We start from the raw sequence: 22,111 nt of genomic DNA, 5'->3' as shown, positions 1-22,111 counted from the left end.
TAGGTTAGAGAGGAGTAAGTGGAGCGGAGGTGAGGTTGGAGTTGTTGTATTGAGAGAGAGAGAGCGATTGTTATATTCGGAGTTGTGAAGGTGAGAGGTTGTAAGAGGAGAGGTAAAGGCGAGTAGGTGTTCTTTGTGTACTGGACCCTGGACTAGCTGAGATACCCCCTTGTGTACTGACCCTGGACTGGACGACTACCCTGAATTGTGAACAATCGGCAAGCCTGTTTTGTGTTTTTGACCCTCGGACTGAATCACGACCATTCTTTTGCTTTTCCTTCTGGATTCTGCCCTGAATTCAATAAATACTTGTATTGATTGATATTGCTCTTGTGTGGATATTCTAATTTGTTTGTATTTGAACCGTGGCGAGCCTGAAACCCACCAGGTTCGTCACAATACATTAGGTACCTTTCCTCCTGTGGTTATATATAAAATTATTTGTGTTAACTGCCCCTTTAATTAACCTAAGCTACATTCAACAACTGCTCACGAGTAACACAACAAATCATGGATCAAAAGTTGTTACTTGAAAAGTGAATTTCTATAGTCTCACCAATAAGATATAATGGCTACGTACACGTAGTACCACTCAAAGCACTTTACAATGGAATGCATGCATTATTCTTTCTCTATGGATGGTCCCAGTGTGAATCAAACCCCTAACCCTGGCAGTACCTTGCTCAAGAGTGCTGTGCCTTTTTACCTGAAAAGTGAATACATGCTGTAACCTGGTGACATAAAAGCACAATAGATTCAGAGACTGAGGTGGACACTCTTCAGGATATAATCGGCTCACAATAATTGGATTGTTTCATTGATATCAACTCAGCATTTGTTGCAGGCAGTGGCGAATCCTTATGGAAGCCAACGGAAGCCATGCCTCCCTAATATTAAAATATGAATTAATATCAAATATGATATATAATCTAATAATATAATATAAATATAAATATAAAAAATTAATATAGTTTACATTCTTTTTCATCTGTGCATCTGTGTTATAATTTTTCATTTTTTTTAAATGTCTCCCTCTTCTCCTTCTCACTCCCTCTAACACACTGTCAGCCTCACTATGCTCACTGCAGCAGGAGAGGAGGCAGATGGTAGGTCTCTTTCTCCAGGCTTCCAGCATTATAGAGTCCAAATCCGATCCTAGCCAATCAGATTCGAGCTGACTGCCACACCCTAAAAGTTTAAAACGGGGCTGAGAGGAAAACACTCTCTGCACTCTGAACATTGTATTAACCCGTAACTGTTCCCACGGGCCGAATATTGGCCCGATCCTCGCGAGATTAAATCCACGGGGACCCCATCATCGAAAACGAGGGGAAAAGGTCGGCTCGCGACCCTGAAAATGTCGCACGATTTTAAAAACGCTGTATTAAGTGAGCCTATTATGGGATCCATGCGAGCTTTCTATCGTGGAAACATCTGGGCGTCCCGCAACTTTTACTGATTCACATGTAGCCCCTAAAATGCTTAGAAAAGGAAAACAGAAAGCGTGGAATAAACTCGCCGAAACGGAAAAGTGTCCCACGGGCGCGCCGTGATTCCGATCCGCGTGAAAATATTCACGGCCATAGAGGAGACCGTGGGACACCTTTTTGCAACCGAATATGTGTCTCGAATTTGCTCCCACGCGGCGCGCAAAATCGCGCAAGGAAAAATCGGACCAAAAATTAACCAATGCTCCAGCAGTATTAATGACCCTGATGTAAACAAGACAAACGTCTTTCTCTGGTCTGCATCCCCTTATACAATTGTGTGTATTGAGCCGTACTGTATTGTACCCATTCTGCAATCTGTTAAATAAATAAAAAGAACGTTTGACTGGCCGCCGAGCCATACTGTAGTGTACATGGTGAATGCTTGACTTTAAAAAAAAAATAAAAAAAAAATAATAATTATTATTAATAAAAATATTTAATAATTTTTTTTTTAATAATATTTTTTTGGCTTCCCCTGTTATTTTACCCACGCGACGCCACTGGTTGCAGGTGCCAGCCAGACCCATCAATACCCTCTTAAAGCAAACAGTCATCTACCGTATGACAGTATGATTAAAAATAACTAGAATCTAAATTAATAGTGTGAGGTTCTCTAAATAAAAAGAGAGGTTCAATCCAAGATATGCAGAGGTGCAGATCAAACTAGAAATCAATAGAAGTGGCGGTCAGGTGGCGTAGCGGAGATTGCGTTCGTCACCAACGCCGGAGATGCTGGATTCGCGTGTTCGAATCCAGCTCCCGGCGTTGTCACCAGCTTGGCTGGCCGTTCACACTAATACAATTTGGCAGTATTAGGGGGTGGGGAAGCTGGCGGGTGGGAATCTGGCGTTGTGGACAGCGACGCCTACAGGTCAGGTCTCGGCGCTTGCTAAGCGGGGCAGGACTTGGTGGAGATATCGTGCCCTCCCACGCGTTACACTTCACCAATGAGAGTCCTCGCTGCCAAGTGAAAAAACGTCACTGGCTGTCGGCGCACGTCTCGGGGGAAGCGTGCGATCGACTCGGGACGCCCTTGTACCAACTCGTAGGAGAACATGCATACAGCAGCCAGGTAGGGGAGGGGGGGGGAATTGCACAACGACTAATTGGGACGGGGAGAAAATCTGAGAAAAATCAGAGACAGAAAAAAATAAAAATAAAAAAAAATCAATAGAAGTGAATAGAATACTGAACATATATACAATGCCTGTTAAAATATATACCAATTAGGAGTCTCTGCGTAAGTCCGCAATATGTGTGTACTGTCATCATGAGGGAGGGTGTGTCAGCAATATGTGTGTACTGTCACCATGAGGGAGGGTGTGTCCGCAATACGTGTGTACTGTCACCATGAAGGAGGGTGTGTCCGCAATACGTGTGTACCGTCACCATGAAGGAGGGTGTGTCCGCAATACGTGTGTACTGTCACCATGAAGGAGGGTGTGTCCGCAATACGTGTGTACCGTCACCACGAGGGAGGGTGTGTCCGCAATATATACGTGTGTACTGTCACTATGAAGGAGGGTGTGTCCGCAATACGTGTGTACCGTCACCACGAGGGAGGGTGTGCTCAACAACACTACAATGTTACCTTGCCAAACCTGACAATGTTTAAAGACAGAGGGTAGTAACGGCAGAAACAGAAAGCGGTGTGAGGAAAGTATACAAATTAACTGGGTTGCAGGGTTGGGAACGTTGTTTTTCAAAATGTGTGTTAATCCTTTGCAGGTTCTGCTGGAATATGCCCTTAAAACAAACATGTGTAATTTGAATACTGTTATCATCATAATGTTCAATGGTGTTATGATCATCATCATCATCATCATACCAACATGTGCAACATGTGTAGAACATGTAAAATAATGTTATCGTGTAATCTCAGCCTTCATTCTCTTCAGAATGTTTTCTGAGGTGTCCAACAAGTTATAACATATTGTTTAGAATGCAGGGGTTATTTATACAGTACCTGTAATGAGTTTACTTTTGTAATCAGATCACAGTAATCTGGTTACATACAGTGTTGCAGCCCTGGCATTAGGATTAGTTGGTTGTGATGTTGTCCAGTCTATACCTGGTAAGACTGTCTCCTTGAGTCGGGGGAGTAGCAGTCGGGGTCCAGTTGAAAATCAAAGGGATGGACTGGAAGCAGCCTTTTGGTCTTTTTCATCTTTGAAAGCAAAAGAGAGAAACACCATCACCAGAGGAGAGACAGGGTGGAGAGGAGAGGAGAAGAGAGGAGCGTAGAAGAGAGGAGACGGGATGGAGAGGTGAGGAGAGGAGAAGAGAGGAGATGAGATGGAGAGGAGAGGTGAGGAGAAGAGAGGAGACAGGATGGAGCGTAGAAGAGAGGAGACGGGATGGAGAGGTGAGGAGAGGAGAAGAGAGGAGAGGGGATGGAGAGGTGAGGAGAGGAGAAGATATGGGATGGGATGGAGAGGTGAGGAGAGGAGAAGAGAAGAGACAGGATGGAGAGGAGAAGAGAGGAGATGGGATGGAGAGGTGAGGAGAGGAGAAGAGAGGAGATGGGATGGAGAGGAGAGGTGAGGAGAGAGGGGATGGAGAGGAGAGGTGAGGGGAGGAGAAGAGAGGAGAGGGGATGGAGAGGAGAGGTGAGGAGAGGAGAAGAGAGGAGACGGGATGGAAAGGAGAGGAGAGGAGAGAAGAGAGTGGAGGAGATGAGAGGGAAGAACAAGAGAGGAGAGGAGAAAAGAGGGGAGGGAAGAACGGGAGAGGAGAGGGGGGGGGGGGCATAGAGAAGTGGAGGGGGTAGGACCGGAGGGGTGGGGTGAAGACAGAGTGGAGAATAAAGGAGAGAGGAGGAGAGGAGAAGAGATGACAGGAAGAGGCAAGGACATGAGGAGGAGATGAGAGGAGAAGACGCTTGCTGCTGACAAACAGACATTCCTCAAGAAATATTAGCAGCCCCAAATGTTTAAAAGAACCATAAATGATGGGGCGCTCCAGTAGCACAGCACATAGCACGCTGAGTCGCGAATCGGTCGCCCCGGGTTAGATTCCCCGACCCGGTGGCCATATGCCGCATTGTCTTCCCCTCTTCTCCTCCCGTTTTACCCTCTTTCCTCTGTCGGTCCTGCGTGGCCAAAAGGTCCTGCGTTGACCAAAAAAACTGAAAATGCTATAAATAAAATATTAAAAAAAAAAAAACCCATAAATGATGCACAGTGAATTCTGAAAAGGTTGCTGAAAAAGCTAATTATCTATTGTGAGGCAAGATAATAGTGATCAGATGTCATGTGATGAGAAGAGGACAAAGATAGTAAGTAAGTAAAAAGAAAAGAGGACCTTATCAACTCTAAAGATTGAAATGCACACTTTCATGTCAGTACCGTGTCAGTCTTGAGCCACACCATTCTAACACAGTATCAGTATCTACAAAATCTCAGAGCAACCTCATTCCTTGGCCATTCACATGGTACAAATAACACCCAATGGTAGAATTACAAAATCGTGGAACATGGCGTCATTCATCCTTCTGCACTAAAAAGTACATTTGGACCTAAAGGTCTGTTTATTCTTTGGCTTTTTGTTCTAGACAACTAAACTGTTACAAAAGAAACACAATTGACAATTCTGCCTACATGAGCCATCAATGTTTTTTTTATCTTTTGTACCCTGTTTTAGTTATTTTATTTCCCTAACGTTTGCAAAAAAAGAAAATTAAGGTGGATACGTTTTGTAGTTGAATAAGCTTTAGGCTGCGGCTACATTGATCCGCCACTGAACGGATAGAAGTTTGACGAAAGGTACAGTACAAACAGGCTGTTGAAACAGCAGGCAGTACGACAGGCACAACAATACAGTACAAACAAAACAACAGGCACAACAATACAGTACAAACAGTACGACAGGTACAACAATACAGTACAAACAGCAGGCATCACGACAGGTACAACAATACAGTACAAACAGCAGGCAGTACGACAGGTACAACAATACAGTACAAACAGCAGGCAGTGTGACAGGTACAACAATACAGTACAACCAGCAGGCAGCATGACAGGTACAACAATACAGTACAAACAGTGTGACAGGTACAACAATACAGTACAAACAGTGTGACAGGTACAACAATACAGTACAAACAGCAGGCAGTGTGACAGGTACAATTATACAGTACAAACAGCACGACAGGTACAACAATATAGTACAAATGGCACGCAGTACGACAGGTACAACTATACAGTACAAACAGCAGGCAGTGTGACAGGTACAACAATACAGTACACACGGCACGCAGTATGACAGGTACAACTATACAGTACAAACAGCACGCAGTACGACAGGTACAACAATACAGTACAAACAGTACGACAGGTACAACAATACAGTACAAACAGCACGCAGTACGACAGGTACAACAATACAGTACAAACAGTACGACAGGTACAACAATACAGTACAAACAGCAGGCAATGCGACAGGTACAACAATACAGTACAAACAGCACAGAGTGCGACAGGTACAACAATACAGTACAAACAGCATGCAGTGCGACAGGTACAACAATACAGTACAAATAGCACGCAGTGTGACAGGTACAACAATACAATAGAGGCTCTGACTGGATCTTTGTCATCGCTTCATGGAGTGACAACATTTTATTTTGTAGTCTTTGAAATAAAAGCTGTCGTATCATTATATCCATTATGGTCACGGGAGGCAGAACATGTATTTTGATGCAACTGGGCGACAAATACAGTAGTGAGACAATAGACCATAGGGACCATCAGCTGATGACTCTACAAGGCTCTGGAGAAAACCAATGGACTTCCAGTAGAGATTTAAGGGAGGTGTAATGGCGCAGTCCCACTGTCTGCTACCAAACGGTGAAAAAGCAACCAGTTCCCATTGCATATTGAGAAGAGAGAGGAGGAGAGGAGCAGAGGAGCAGAGGAGAGGAGCAGGGGAAAGGAGAGGAGCAGTGTAGAGGAGCATTGGAGAGGAGCAGAGGAGAGGAGAGGAGAGGAGGAGAGGAGCAGAGCAGAGCAGAGGAGAGGAGAGGAGAGGAGAGGAGAGGAGAGGAGAGGAGAGGAGAGGAGAGGAGAGGAGAGGAGAGGAGAGGAGAGGAGAGGATGAGAGGAGAGGAGCAGAGGAGAGGAACAGATGAGAGGAACAGAGAAGAGGAGCGCTTTTAGCTAAATAGGAATGAAATGAGCGAGAGAGAGAGAGATGGTAGTCAATAGTGGTGTAATTAGTTTCAAGTTTCAAGTTTCTTTAATAGTTGTAACTGAGGGGTACAATTCCCTGACTGTATTGATAAGTATGGTATCATTAAACCACTACCGCTTTATGTACTTTAACTACTGGCCATACAGTACACGATATCTAAGTATGATGAACACTTTCCCACATATGAAATCAGGTCCACACAAAGGTAATAGTCAAATATTTAATATATAGCAAAAGGTACATATACTAGTTACTTATTACATTTATGATTTGAATGCACTTGTAAGGCAAATGAGTATTCGTAGGCAAATCAACACTGAATGTCCAATCTCTGGTTACGCAGGAAGCAAGTATACAACCTGGCTCTTTAGGGAATTATAACGATGGCACTTAATGATTATAGCGGGATATACTGTAAAGGGGTCCTGCCGGTTGTAAGCCAGTAGGGGGGGTAGGAGAGCCGTCGGCTGTATCCCGTCTGGTCAACGATTTCTAGGGAGAATTCAGGTACAGAACACAGTGCCCGTAGAATCTTGATCCGCAGATGAATACACTTGGGCTCTCTTGTAGACGATAGCTGTAGCTGTAGCTGTAAGTCCACAACGGAGAAGAAGCGAGGCGACCTCAGTCTGGTCTGAGCGCCGTCTCACCTTGGCTTCTCTCTGGGTAAATCCAACACTCACCGGTGTTGGCGATTATCCGCTCCACAAATCAAAGCACCAAAGCAAATAGATATTCCATGCCGTATAGGGCTCAGCAGTCGTCGGGGTAGGTAATCCAATGTGCAGGTCCACTCGGTCCTCGTCCAGAACTCCTCGGATGAAAGCACCACGTGTGGTCTGCCCAACCTGGTTAAGACTCTAGATAACACGAGGAAGCGATGGGGGTGCTGCTCACTTTAGAACTCTAACCGTACAATGCACCATACATAATAGACTATTATTACTTAATAGAAATACGGTGCCAAACTCTGGCAATTCAGCTATTAATTCGCACGAGGTCTCACTGCTATTCTAAGGCCAAACAGGCCGTACTCCACCGCACGCGGTATCGTGGGGTGAGGCTTCACGTCTTGTTACTTAGTTGGGTAGAAGGGTAAAGGACTAAGAGGAATTCTACATTTCTTGCGCCATATTTATATGCACAGTGGACAAGTAGTGCCGCTCTGCTTTCGGTAGCCGTATTCCTGCGCGGAGCTGGGGCTAGTAAGGGCATGTCTCGTCGGTACCTTTGAACTTGAACGCCAGGGGCCGGTCCCTGGTGCCTGGTCCTTTTGTCCAATAAGAGAATGAACTATTATGGGCTGTAGTAGAATAAAGGGATATTCCATGTATATGTACAAGGAATATACAAGGGATATCAAACGATATACAAATACTATTCAATATATATCCATAAATAAATATATATATTCGGTTTAATCTGATCCTTCACAACAGCCGCCCCCTAATTAGTCCCACCTAATTAGCTAAGCAGAGACAGATTAACCGCACTGTCCACTACTCAATGTCCGCTGTAAGGGTCAGTCAACTCACAAAGTCATGGGGTCATGGTCGTCATCAATAGTATCAGGGAGCCTTGGCAGTTCTATTAGCCTCGCCACGGGTCGGGTGTAGGTCCGCCCTTGGACGAGCACTTCAGCTGCTCGGACCTTTCCATCGGCACCGGTGATCACTTTGCTTACGCGGCCAGCCGGCCACATAGCTCTGGGTAGTGACTGGTCGATAATCATGACGACTGTTCCTTCTGTCAAATTGTCTCTCTCTTTTACCCACTTCTGGCGGGTCTGTAGAGACGGTAGGTAGTGGAGTAGGAAGCTGTTCCAAAACTTGTCAGCCAGTACTTGACTGTACCTCCACATTCTTCGGCCGTTCGCTTCTTCAGGCCTGTACATTGTCTGTGGTAGCGCGGGGTCCAGCCGCCCCATCAAGAGGGTGTTGGGGGTGACTGGGTCGACATCTGCTACATCACTTGAGACGTAACCGAGGGGCTTTGAGTTCAATACCCCCTCGATCTCCGTGAGGACTGTCATTAGGACTTCTTCCGCCACAGTCTGGGCCCCAAGCACGGCGTACAGGGCTGTCTTTATGGAACGTACTTCTCGTTCCCAGGTTCCACCGAAGTGAGGTGCGTTGGGGGGATTAAACTGGAAGTCAATCTGGGATGGAGCGAGGTGGGTCTTAAGTTCTGGGCCCATAGCTTGGAAGCTCTCTCTCAGCTCTCTTTCTCCGCCTTTGAAGTTTGTCCCGTGATCAGACAACAATGTAGACGGTTTTCCTTTCCGTGATGTGAATCTTCGGAAGGCCATAAGGAATGAGTCTGTGCTCATGGTTGGGAGGAGTTCGATATGTATCGCTTTGGTGGTCATGCATTTGAATACAATACCCCACCGCTTCTTGGTTCCTCTTCCTCTCTTTATATACAGCGGGCCGAAACAGTCCATACCGGTGGAGTGAAAGGGCTTGTCGCCGAGTCGGAGGCGACAGGGAGGTAGGTCAGCCATCCGGGGTATACTGGGCTGCGCGCGCCACTTACGGCAGTCTAGACAGGTTCGCTGGAAGCGCCGCACTGCTTCACTCCCTTGCAGTATCCAATAACGACGTCTGATCTCCGCGAAGACTCTCTCTGCCCCTGCGTGGTGCACATCCTCGTCGTATTTCTTTATGATCAGCTCTGTGACCTTGTGTCGGCTGTTCAAGACTATCGGGTACTTAACGTCATCCGGTAGGTCTGGGGCTCTCCGCAGACGACCACCCACTCTGATGAGATTATGGGCGTCGCTCTCGGGGGCTAGGTGGAGCAGTCTGCTGTCTGATGGGACGGGCTTTGCTCCCTGTAGACAGGCTAGCTCATCGGGGAACGAGTCTCTCTGGGCTCGTTGTAGTAGAAGGAGTTCTGCTTCTTCGTAGTCAGCTGCTGAAATGTCAGTTGTGGGCTGAACCTCTGGGTGGTGCCACAGAAATGTCTTTAGCTGCGCACTCTCTAGGGTGAGGCAATCGTCTAGAACCGGGTCTGTGGGGACGAGTGTGTGTGTCAACCCACAGAACATAGGTTTCTTGTTCTCTGCCTCCTCTTTACTCGCCTCCCGTGGGGTGGGTGTAGGCCACTCTTCTTCGGGGAGCTTGAGGAACTCTGGCACGTCACTGTAGAGGTTGTGACGGGTGAGGTCATCCAGGGACATTCCCCGGGTGATGACGTCAGCTGGGTTGTGTTTGGTGTCCACATACCTCCAGCTGGTTACTTCTGTTAACTCTTGAATCTCGGTGACTCTGACTCCCACGAAGACCTTGTATCTGCACGAATCAGACCGGATCCATGTGAGTATGGTCGTGGAGTCTGACCACAAGATTGTTCTTTGCACCGGGATGGTGAGTTCACGTTGGATTAACGTGGCGAGCTGCGCTCCTGCTAGGGCTGCGCAGAGCTCTAGGCGCGGGATAGATTGTTGCTTGCGTGGGGCTATTCTTGAGCGAGCCAGGATGAAAGCAGTATGTATTTCTCCTCCCTCCTCTCGGGCACGCAAGTAAGCCACCGAACCGTAGGCTACTTCGGAGGCGTCGCTGAATACGTGCAGGTCGATCTTGCATGTCTCTGGCCTCACTGTGGGTGGGAAGTAGCTGCGGCGTATATTAACACCTGGGAGTGAGCGGAGTTCCGTCTCCCACTCTCTCCATGTGGATGCAAGGTGTTCGGGTATGGGATCGTCCCAGCCCTGGTCTTTGTCCCATAGCGCTCTTACAATCATCTTTGCCCTGGTGGTGTAAGGTAGAATACATCCCAACGGGTCATATTGTCTGGCGAGTGTTCTGTATACACTCCGTCTGGTGGTCGGTATTGCCGTCGACCTTCCCTGCTCCTTGATCAGGGGTTTGTGTCTATAATGGAGCGAGTCTGTTTTGAAGCGCCAGACTAGTCCTAGTGTCATTTCTTGGGCTTCTCCTGGGATGGTCGCCATCCAGGTGTCGCTGCTCGCGGCCTTGTCCTCGGGGGAGAGGCGGCGCAGTACTTGCGGGTCGCTGCTGGCCCACTGCCTGAGATCAAAGCCGCCTTTGATCAGGGAGGCGCGGAGCTTGAGTAGGAGAGCCTCGGCTTCTTCTGGCGTCGAGACGCTTTGTAAACAGTTGTCCACGTAGAAACTATTTGTCACACTTTGTTGGACCTCTTCATCTGCTGCTGGGTCCTCTGCGACGTGCTTTTGCAGTGCAAACGTAGCACAGCATGGGCTGCATGTGGTTCCGAAAGGGAGGACTTCCCATTGATAGATGGCTGGGTGCTCATCTCCGATCCTCTCTCTCCATAGGAACCGCAGCAGGGGCTTGTCCTCCTCCACTAGTCTCACCTGCAGGAACATCCCTTTGATGTCGCCGCTGATAGCCACCTTGTCCTGGCGGAAGCGTAGTAGCATGCCTAGTAGGGAGGGGCCGAGTGTTGGGCCGGCCAAGACTTCTTTATTCAGATTTTGTGATCCGATCTGGTAGCTGCAGTTAAACACAATGCGATCCTTGCCGTTGTGGTGGACCTTGTGGTGCGGCACGTACCATGATTCGGTCGTCTGATCGGCCTCTTTAATGTCAATTTTCTTTATGTGTCCCGCTGTGATTAGTTTGGTAATCTCAGCGCGGTACACAGCTTCTTGAGCGGGGTCTTTGGCTAGGCGCCGCTCTGTGTTCAATAGATACCGCTCCGTCGCCTCTTTTGTAGCGCGGAAGGTGGGCATTCCCTCTCGCCTCAGGAGTGGAGTTGCGTATCTCATCACTCCGTTGACGTTGACTCTCTTTGTCCCGTGCTCGAGGAGGGCTATAGCATAGATATCTTCCTTAGAACGAATGTCTTTCTTTTCGTTCTTAAAGGGCATTGTTTCTAGTGTCCATAGCCTCTCGACATGCTGCAGGAGTGTGGTGTCTCCTTCTGTCGCTCTGGAGTGGAGGCAGCTAGTGGCTGCTGTTCGGTTAAGAGACTTGGCGAGGGGGCCTTGTAACGTCCATCCTAGGCGGGTCTCGACTGCTGCAGGACAACCTCTGGGTCCTGTATGGACCCGGTCTATCGGGACTATGAGGTCTGCATGGTCGGAGCCTATCAGCAGGGTCGGGGTGGCGGCGTCTATGAGCGGGATAGGAAGTTGACGCAGGTGCACATATTTATCCATCAGCTTGGCGATGGGGTAGGTGTACTGCGATAGTCCTATTTCTTGGCTGGTGAAAGCTTTAGTAATCCTGTACCGTCTCTCTGGCTGCCCGCTTGCTGCGATAGTGAAGGAGACATTCTCGCCCTTTATCGTCTTTAGATCTCTTCTTATTGTCCGAATCGTCATCTGGTTCTCGCTCCCCCGTAGCCCCAGCTGGGCCGCAGCGGACGCAAGGAGAAGGGTCTTCTCTGACCCGTCATCAAGGACGGCGTAAGTGTCCATGATCTTGTCTTGGTAACTCAGTGTTACACGGACCACCTTTAAGAGCACCTGGGCGCCGCTGCTACTAGCGGGGTCAATGTACATAACACTTGCCTTTGTGCTGTTGGATGGTGCAGGCTTTCTTTTGTTACTGTCGTGTAGGACATCTAGATGGGCTCCGTCACACCGACTACACCTCTTCTTTAGGCGGCACTCGGCTGCCATGTGACTGCGCGCACATCGGTAACAACGCCTGTTGGACTTTATCCAGTGACTTGTTTCTTCAGCGGTCATCTTCTTGAACTGGTCACATTGTGACAACCAGTATTCCTTCTCGCAGTACGGGCACACCATCTTCCACTTCTCTTTCATCGAGGGGGTACTGTGGTTCTTGCTGCTCGGTACTGATTCTGATTGGTGCATGACAGTCACCGATCTTCGGCCATCGTTTACTCTCCTAGGTCCCTCTCTGGAGCTTGGTGTGCTCCGCACGAACGTATCCAGCCGTAGGCTGCTGACTTCTCTCGCCAGGAAGTCGGCTAAGTCTAGGAGGGATGGCTCGGGACCGTTAGGATCACGGTGGTCTCTTTGCCGCCTGAAGCGCTCCTGTCGGGCGGGCGGCAGCTTCTCTAAAATCCTCTCGACGTTCGAGTTTGCGTATAGTTCGTGCATACCCTTTTCCCGTTGCGCCCCCAGCATCCCTACCAGGGATTGTACTTTTATAGACAGGTCGTCTAGTGAGCGATTGTCTGTTGCTGGGGGTAGGCGGTCAATATGCCTTATCTCCTGTATTACGTAATCCCATATACGTCCATATCTCTGGTCCAGCGCTGCTAGAGCCGCGGTGTATGGGGTCGTAGAGGTGGCATAGGCCAGCGCTATGTTGTGCGCTCGGGGCACTTTCAGGTGCTTCAATAATATTGCATACTTGTGGCGTTCATCAGCGACATCCACCATCATTGGCTCTAAGCACATCCGGAGCTCCGTGTACTGTGCTCGATTCTCATGGGTGAAGTCTGGAAACGTCGGTGTGCCAATGTATGACGCCATGGATGACTGGCACATCGGTGAGCGTTGGAAGAGAGGCCTCCTGGGCGAGTCTCTTCTTACACCTCTCGGTGGGCTGGTACTGGCAGGGTACCATGGCCCGCTGGTCCAGGTGCTATTCCTCGGGACTGGTCGTGCATCATGCTCACCCGTGAGTTGAGTCGGGGGTCTGTAGCGCAGAGCCGCGGGGGTATAGCCTGGGCTGTACTGGACCTCCTGGTCCTGTGGAGTAATGTGCCGCTGTCGGGCTTGACTCTCCTCTTCTCCCTCTTCTTCTTCTGCCAGGTCACCTAGATCCTGTAGTCGTCTATTTAGCCTCTCCGCGGTGTCCGCTGTTCCTTCCTTGTAGCTGGGTCTCACTTGGACCGGTCGGGGAAGGACTTCGGAGGGGGGTGTAGACTGGTGGTCGAGTTCAAGGTCGCCTGCTCGGTTAGGGGAGGGTGCCCTTGACGTGTGTCTTGACGAGGCCCTGGAACCCCTTGTGGAGGGAGGGGGTGTTGCCCTGGTGATCAGCTGCTCCATTAGCTGCGCTTGTAGTCTGTCGCGCTCGGCTTCGCGCTTGGTGAGATCTGCTTCTCTTTGGGCACCGGCAGCGGCGCGCTGGGCGTCGGCCCGGTCTCTTGCCATATTCTCTTCCGTCTGAAGGCGTCTCAGCTCCAGACGTATGTGCTCTTCTTCGCTCCGTTGCTCCGCTTGGAGTTGTTCGCGCTCGCTAAGCGTCTGTGCTTGGAGTCGATCGCGGTCACCCTGAAGTCGATCGCGTTCACCCTGAAGTCGATCGCGTTCGGTAGAGGCTGTCAGGCTGGCGAAGAACGCCTGTGACAGCATCCTCTCCGCCTCGCTGGGGGAAGACGCTTGTAGAGGTGAGCCGCTCCTGGCTGTACTCGTTGGGGAGTCCTGGAGCTCTATCTCCTCGGCGCTCTCCTCATCTTGTTCCGTACAGAGTTCCACCTCTGGAGGGTTGTCTTCCTCCCGGAGCTCTGGGGGGACTACTTCTTCGGTATTGGCGGGGGGTAAAGTCGTGTCAGTTCCCTCCTGGTCCCCACCGTGAGCTTGGTCAGTTACATTAGAACCCACTAGGGCCTCTGTGGTCGGGGTATCCTGGTTGATAGGGTCGGACATAATTTTACTTTCTACTTTTACCACGTTTACTGTTTGTAGAAGGCTAGGTAGTTTACTGACAGCGTAATCCTCTAAGTACTGAGGTGGCTGTCGTCTACGTTGCGGGCGTTCTACTTTAGGAGGACCGTTTCGTGGAGTGTTCATCATAGGCCATTTCAATATTAATACCACTATATTAATATTACACTAATTACCCTCCGGCTCGAAGGACCAATTGTAACTGAGGGGTACAATTCCCTGACTGTATTGATAAGTATGGTATCATTAAACCACTACCGCTTTATGTACTTTAACTACTGGCCATACAGTACACAATATCTAAGTATGATGAACACTTTCCCACATATGAAATCAGGTCCACACAAAGGTAATAGTCAAATATTTAATATATAGCAAAAGGTACATATAATAGTTACTTATTACATTTATGATTTGAATGCACTTGTAAGGCAAATGAGTATTCGTAGGCAAATCAACACTGAATGTCCAATCTCTGGTTACGCAGGAAGCAAGTATACAACCTGGCTCTTTAGGGAATTATAACGATGGCACTTAATGATTATAGCGGGATATACTGTAAAGGGGTCCTGCCGGTTGTAAGCCAGTAGGGGGGGTAGGAGAGCCGTCGGCTGTATCCCGTCTGGTCAACGATTTCTAGGGAGAATTCAGGTACAGAACACAGTGCCCGTAGAATCTTGATCCGCAGATGAATACACTTGGGCTCTCTTGTAGACGATAGCTGTAGCTGTAGCTGTAAGTCCACAACGGAGAAGAAGCGAGGCGACCTCAGTCTGGTCTGAGCGCCGTCTCACCTTGGCTTCTCTCGGGGTAAATCCAACACTCACCGGTGTTGGCGATTATCCGCTCCACAAATCAAAGCACCAAAGCAAATAGATATTCCATGCCGTATAGGGCTCAGCAGTCGTCGGGGTAGGTAATCCAATGTGCAGGTCCACTCGGTCCTCGTCCAGAACTCCTCGGATGAAAGCACCACGTGTGGTCTGCCCAACCTGGTTAAGACTCTAGATAACACGAGGAAGCGATGGGGGTGCTGCTCACTTTAGAACTCTAACCGTACGATGCACCATACATAATAGACTATTATTACTTAATAGAAATACGGTGCCAAACTCTGGCAATTCAGCTATTAATTCGCACGAGGTCTCACTGCTATTCTAAGGCCAAACAGGCCGTACTACACCGCACGCGGTATCGTGGGGTGAGGCTTCACGTCTTGTTACTTAGTTGGGTAGAAGGGTAAAGGACTAAGAGGAATTCTACATTTCTTGCGCCATATTTATATGCACAGTGGACAAGTAGTGCCGCTCTGCTTTCGGTAGCCGTATTCCTGCGCGGAGCTGGGGCTAGTAAGGGCATGTCTCGTCGGTACCTTTGAACTTGAACGCCAGGGGCCGGTCCCTGGCGCCTGGTCCTTTTGTCCAATAAGAGAATGAACTATTATGGGCTGTAGTAGAATAAAGGGATATTCCGTGTATATGTACAAGGAATATACAAGGGATATCAAACGATATACAAATACTATTCAATATATATCCATAAATAAATATATATATTCGGTTTAATCTGATCCTTCACAACAATAGTTGTCAGACTTTTATACAAAATGCTTCTTACTGTTACGCTCCAGAGATTGTGCTAGACAAGATAAGTATGAAATAACATAGTATAGCATGTAAATTAGAAGTAAAAATGAGGTCACAGTGTTCAGTATAGACATATGTACAATGTTCGATGCAGAATAGACGTAACTGAGTTACCATTATACTATGTAGTGTACTAATATACAATATTATATAGTGCAAAGCAGAAATGGGATGAGGTACAATTTAGGTACAATTTACAGTAAGGTGTACGAGTTGTAGTGCAAATCCTTTATCAATAAATATAAAGTGTGTTTAGGTGATCTAAAGTGTGGAGAGTGGGTGCTGCAGTGTGTTGTTTGTTTAAAGTGAGTGTGTGCGTGTGGATGTGTGTGCTGTGTGCATTTGATGGTTGTTGTGTAGTGTTTATTGTTCGTTGAGCAGCCTGATGGCCTGGGGATAGAAGCTTCTTCTGAGTCTTTCTGTGCTCGCCTTGAGACTCCGGTATCGCTTGCCTGACCGCAGCAGTTCAAAGAGGCAGTTGTTCGGGTGGCTGGAGTCCTTGATGATTCTCTTAGCCTTACCCCTGCACCGCTTGTTGTAAATGTTCTGGAGGGTGGGGAGCCCCCCTCCAATTGTGCGTTCGGCTGAACGTGTCACTCTTTGTAGTCTGCTTCGGTCTTGTGCAGTGCTATTCCCAAACCAGGAGGTGATGTTGCCAGTCAGGATGCTCTCTATTGTACATGAGTAGAAGTTCTTAAGGATCTTCTGACTGACTTGGAACTTCCCTAGGCGCCTGAGGAAGTAGAGGCGTTGTCGTGCCTTCTTCACAACACTGTCAATGTGTGTGGTCCATGTCAAGTCCTCGGATATGTGGGCTCCGAGGTACTTAAAGCTGTTCACTCTCTCAATCGGTGCCCCGTCGATGCTGAGGGGGCTGTAGTCCTTGACCCCCGACCTCCTGAAGTCCAAAATCATCTCCTTTGTTTTGCTGACGTTCAGGGAGAGGCTGTTCTCCTGGCACCATCCCGCCAGGACCTTGACCTCTTCCAGGTAGGCCCTCTCGTTGTTTGCAGAGATCAGGCCCACCACTACTGTGTCGTCAGCAAATTTGATGATTGTGTTGTTACTCCGCTGAGCCACACAGTCGTGTGTGTACAGGGAGTAGAGGAGGGGACTCAGAACACAGCCCTGGGGGGCCCCTATGTTGAGGGTGATGGATGAGGAGATGCAGTTGCCTGCTCTCACCACCTGGGGTCTGCCCGTCAGGAAGTCCAAGACCCACTGGCAGAGGTCATAGTTCAAGCCCAGGTCCCTGAGCTTGGCTATGAGTTTGGAGGGGACTATGGTATTGAATGCCGAGCTGTAGTCAATGAATAGCATTCTCACATAGTTCCCCTTCCTCTTGTACAGGTGTGATGCTGCTGTGTGCAGCACATGGGCTATGGCGTCCTCCGTGGACCTGTTGGGGCGGTATGCAAATTGCAGGGGGTCCAGGTTGATGGGGAGGGAGGAGCAGATGTAGCCCTTTACTAGCTTCTCAAAGCACTTCATGGCTATGGAGGTGAGAGCTACAGGGCGGTAGTCGTTGAGGCAAGCAGGCTTGGATTTTTTAGGTACAGGGATGATAGTGGACTTCTTTTTATTAATTAATAATTAAGGCCCTGTTTCCACATGGCACTAAGATCCGATCTGGGTGATCTGACCACAAGTGGACAGCTCTGAGTACATGTGTGGACGCATCCAAGGCGCATTGCGGACACATTGAGAACCAATTGTTCGGAGGTGGTCTGGTCCGCACGTTGCCACATTCTGTTAGCAGTGTGTATGTAAATGTGCCCTGGGCCACATTGAAGGACCGCCTTCTCTCCACCGTGCGTCAGGTCTTCTGGAGTTGTGGCTATTAACCTTTTCCTATAATTATATGCTGAACACAGAAGGCGAAAGTATCTGCTCTCCCTTTCTTCCTCCTTTTTCTCATCTCCAGTTGGTTCTCTATTGTGAAAGCTGGCTTTATCCACAATATGTCTGCATTTTCCGAAAGCCCATACATTATGCTATAGGGCTGCCACTTAAAAAAAAAAAAATACAATCATGTTGAACAAATCAAAAGTAAAATGTATGTTTCATGTTATCAGAATCCTCTATTTAATGTGGGCTCGCTGTGCCACTTCAGCAGCCCCATGCTTTTTTTAATTAATTTATAAATTTCTTTACTTTTTCTCCTCCTATTTTCTGTATTTTTCCTCCCATCCCAATTTAGTCATTATGCCAATTCCCCCCTCCCCTTCCTGGTCGTTGTGCGCATGTGCCCCCCATTGGTCGGTCTAGGGAGCCCTGAAGTCTATCACATGCTTCCTCCGATACATAGGAGACAGCCAGCAGCCTCTTTTCACCTGCCAGCGTGGACTCTCATTGGTGAAGTGTAACGCGTGGGAGGTCACACTACCAGGTTTACAACGACCAGGACCCACCCTCGCTGGGTTTCCCACCCGCTAACACAGCCAATTGTGTTAGTATGGACGGTCGGCCAACCCGGAAGCACCACAGCTGGATTCGATCCCACTGTCTCTGTGGTGGTAGACAGACGCTTAGTCCGCTGCACTACCCGGCCGCCCAGCCCCATGCTTTTTCATAATTTACTTTACTTCATAACACCAACAAAACAATTATTAAAGCTAAATTAAAGCCAGGCTCCCCACTGTACACAAATTTGCAATGCGCGCCGATACATGCATTCATATAGGCTCTACTGAACCAAGCTGTGAGGAGGTTGTAAAGGACGCTTGAGTTAATGTGGAGTGAGGAATGAATATGCAAGGGAGTACTGTGATTTGATCAGATATGTGCTCTGTGACTTTATGAGATGTGCTCTGTGGTTTTATGAGATAGGTGCTCTGTGATTTCATGAGATAGGTGCTATGTGATTTTATGAGATAGGTGCTCTGTGATTTTACGAGATAGGTGCTATGTGACCATATGAAATAGGTGCTATGTGATTTTATGAGATAGGTGCTCTGTGATTTTATGAGATAGGTGCTCTGTTATTTTATGAGATAGGTGCTATGTGATTTTATGAGATAGGTGCTATGTGATTTTATGAGATACAGTAGGTGCTCTGTGATTTTATGAGATAGGTGCTATGTGATTTTATGAGATAGGTGCTATGTGATTTTATGAGATACAGTAGGTGCTCTGTGATTTTATGAGATGGGTGCTATGTGATTTTATGAGATAGGTGCTATGTGATTTTATGAGATACAGTAGGTGCTCTGTGATTTTATGAGATAGGTGCTATGTGATTTTATGAGATAGGTGCTATGTGATTTTATGAGATACAGTAGGTGCTCTGTGATTTTATGAGATAGGTGCTATGTGATTTTATGAGATAGGTGCTATGTGATTTTATGAGATACAGTAGGTGCTCTGTGATTTTATGAGATAGGTGCTATGTGATTTTATGAGATAGGTACTATATAATTTTATGAGATAGGTGCCATGTGATTTTATGTTGATATGAGCATCGCAACACTGGATAGGCCCCATCAGCTTCTGCATCATCGTTGGTCATCCTTCTACTGCTTGGAAGTACAATTTCGGATCATGCTGACATTCTGTATTGGTATTGCCTGGAGATTATCTTTTATTGATTCACATGCGTCGTTAGTTATGTAGGCATAGACTATTTGCTAAGTGTCTATTTGCATATTGAGCAAGGAAGCGAGATCGAGTCACACATGGAGACTGTCCACTTGTGATAGAATCCCCCAGATGGGATCTTAAATGACAGGTGGAAACAGGGACTACGGTACTGGATTATGTTGTTAATTTATGTTTGTGGTCTCCTGCAGTACTCCTTTTGAAACACTAGGGGGCGCTAAATGAAAAACAGCAGTGGAAGCAGGTAGCAGAACATGTGGCACTGGCTTACCTGGCTCACACACAGCCAGGCCCTTTCAAGGAAAATGTCTGGTAAACAGAACTTTGAGGTAAGGGTGTGCAGCAGGATTCCGAGAAGACACAAGAGCCGTGTGAACAGAACAAGACCCTGAATGCTGCTGTTTGTAAATCACTTCCCTTTTCTTCGTCCTAAAATAAATTCCTCTACTTCTCTCATCTTTTTCTTCTGGTCCTCATGTTCTACACCTTACAATCTCAATGGTGATTGTAGCCTCAGTTTAATAATAGAGAGAGAGAGAGAGAGAGAGAGAGAGAGAGAGAGAGAGAGAGAGAGAGAGAGAGAGAGAGAGAGAGAGAGAGAGAGAGAGAGAGAGAGAGAGAGAGAGAGAGACATTATTATAGATAGAAAATATTAGGGAAATTAATCTACATCCGGTTGAAGTCTGAAGGAGCCTGTCTCACTGAGGACAAATGAAACCCACATTTATATTCATACGCACACACAAAGGGAATTATGGAACCACCTAAACAATTCAACAGGCTTATCCCTCTGCAATCTCTGCAGTGACGGAAAATAAACACAACACCAGTAAGTGTCTACTGTGTGTGCAGAGACTGCGGTGAACAATGGCTATCCTGCTTTTATGATAAATTCCAGTGAACTAAGTGTCCCTTTCAAGCACTGAGGACTTTAACCTGAGGCTCTGTCAGCTTTTTCCCTCCTCTGACCCTTTCATGTGTGTTATGATGTATGACAGGCTGGTATTTACCCATGATGCACTGGGGGCCGGCGCTAGTTCCGCCATGGCTAACCTTAACCTTGACCAGCTGTCGAGACATTCCACTTGTTCCACAAGTGTCGGCCAAGTGGACCAGACACTGTACAGATAAGAGAGAGTTCATCTGTGTGATGAAGAGCAGCGCTGGTGGAGCCAGGGTCTGCTATCAGGTAAAAACCTTATATCCCTTATGCTGGTTTTCCCTGTTGAGACTTATACTCAATTTCATTATTCATGTGTCACAATAATTCAGCGCTACATTAATTCCAGACCTTAGAACATTAACTGGACATGTCTTGTTTGTCAGGAGTTAATTGATGCAGGTGATTGTTTAGGCTGATCAACCAAGCCTTGATTTAAAACCAGGTGTGTTCATGGTGAGAGGTCTTTTTTTCTTAGTCTTTTTTGAAAGTACTACTTTCAGTGCACAAGGAATCAGCCTTGTCACAACACTCATGATTTAAATTAAAATAAAAAGATTATACAATGGGTTCAATCAGCCCTTGGTTCATGACACCTACAGTACTTGACACATACGACCCTAGATCCATTGCTGGACTGGACCATGGGGACTTTAATGGTGCTATAGATAACACAGAGCCACTAGATGTCCCACTAGAGCACCAGCATGTCAGCATGTCGCAGCATGTTTATCCAATCAAGTCTCTGACCTGTTTCCATGTAGCTTTCCATGTGGAGTTTTCTATCACACCCACACAGTACGCTGCAATGGAATGCAGGATATGCAGCGCCACCAACTTGTGCATGCAAGCATGTATTTAAAAGCAGGTATACCAAGACCCTATGACCTCCAACCTTAAAGGGGAACATCACCCAAATTAAGAATTCCAATATGTTATTTCCATGACCATAACCTGAAAGTTCAATCCATATTTGTACAAAGCCATAAACCAGAGGAGTAAGAATACGAGTGATGCGAATTAATGGGAGACCGGTTTTGTGGAACCACACAATGTTTGTCAAATGAGTTTTAGTTCTGGTCCAAGTTCTAAAACAAAAAACGCACTTGTGTAGCCCATCATTCCACTCGGTGCTCTCATAATAAAATCAGCATTGTTTTTTGTTAAAGTGCCCCTTTAAGAGTGAAACGGTGGTCAGAGAAGGTGCTCATTACCCCTTTGTAGCGCTGTCTGTCTGTGGTGTCCATGTTGTGCTCCTCGTATCCATCTGCTGAGGAATAACAGACATCTTGGTGTTAATCTAGGCTAACGACTTGGAATAAAAGGATGCCATTAAAATGCATTTGAAACTAGCCTAGTCTCACCACTGAAAGCTAATGCACTCCACATAATTCAACACGCAAATCATGTGTGTGTGTGTGTGTGTGTGTGTGTGTGTGTGTGTGTGTGTGTGTGTGTACATGTGTATGTTCCTAGTAAAGTGAGTCCATCACTCTCATTATTGATTGGTAGAGTCCTTTCTCAGCACAATCCATGTTATTCCTCATACAAGCTCTGGACAGGTAGCCACTAACCAATGCAAAGTCAATGGGGTCAAGCTCCTGTCTGTACACACTGATTGAGGCTGACTGAAATTTACTCCACAGTGCACACAAAGTACATTTCAGCAAGCCTC

The 22,111-nt window shown here is 47.4% G+C and overlaps 1 protein-coding gene across 1 annotated transcript in view; it reads right to left on the bottom strand.

Moving 5' to 3' along the window:
* The window catches only part of mlphb (melanophilin b), a 251,531-nt gene that overhangs the window by 73,232 nt on the left and 156,188 nt on the right, over window positions 1-22,111 (bottom strand). Inside the window, exon 6 of the mRNA XM_084311402.1 lies at window positions 21,651-21,706. Within this exon, the coding sequence (XP_084167528.1) occupies window positions 21,651-21,706 (56 nt within the window). The remainder of the gene's footprint in view (window positions 1-21,650; window positions 21,707-22,111) is intronic.

The sequence above is a fragment of the Notolepis coatsorum genome (genome assembly GCF_963971535.1).
Source record: "Notolepis coatsorum genome assembly, chromosome: 3".
Lineage (NCBI taxonomy): Eukaryota > Metazoa > Chordata > Actinopteri > Aulopiformes > Paralepididae > Notolepis > Notolepis coatsorum.
The sequence above is the reverse complement of the archived record's forward strand: the minus strand, read 5'-3'. Positions and strand labels throughout refer to the sequence as shown.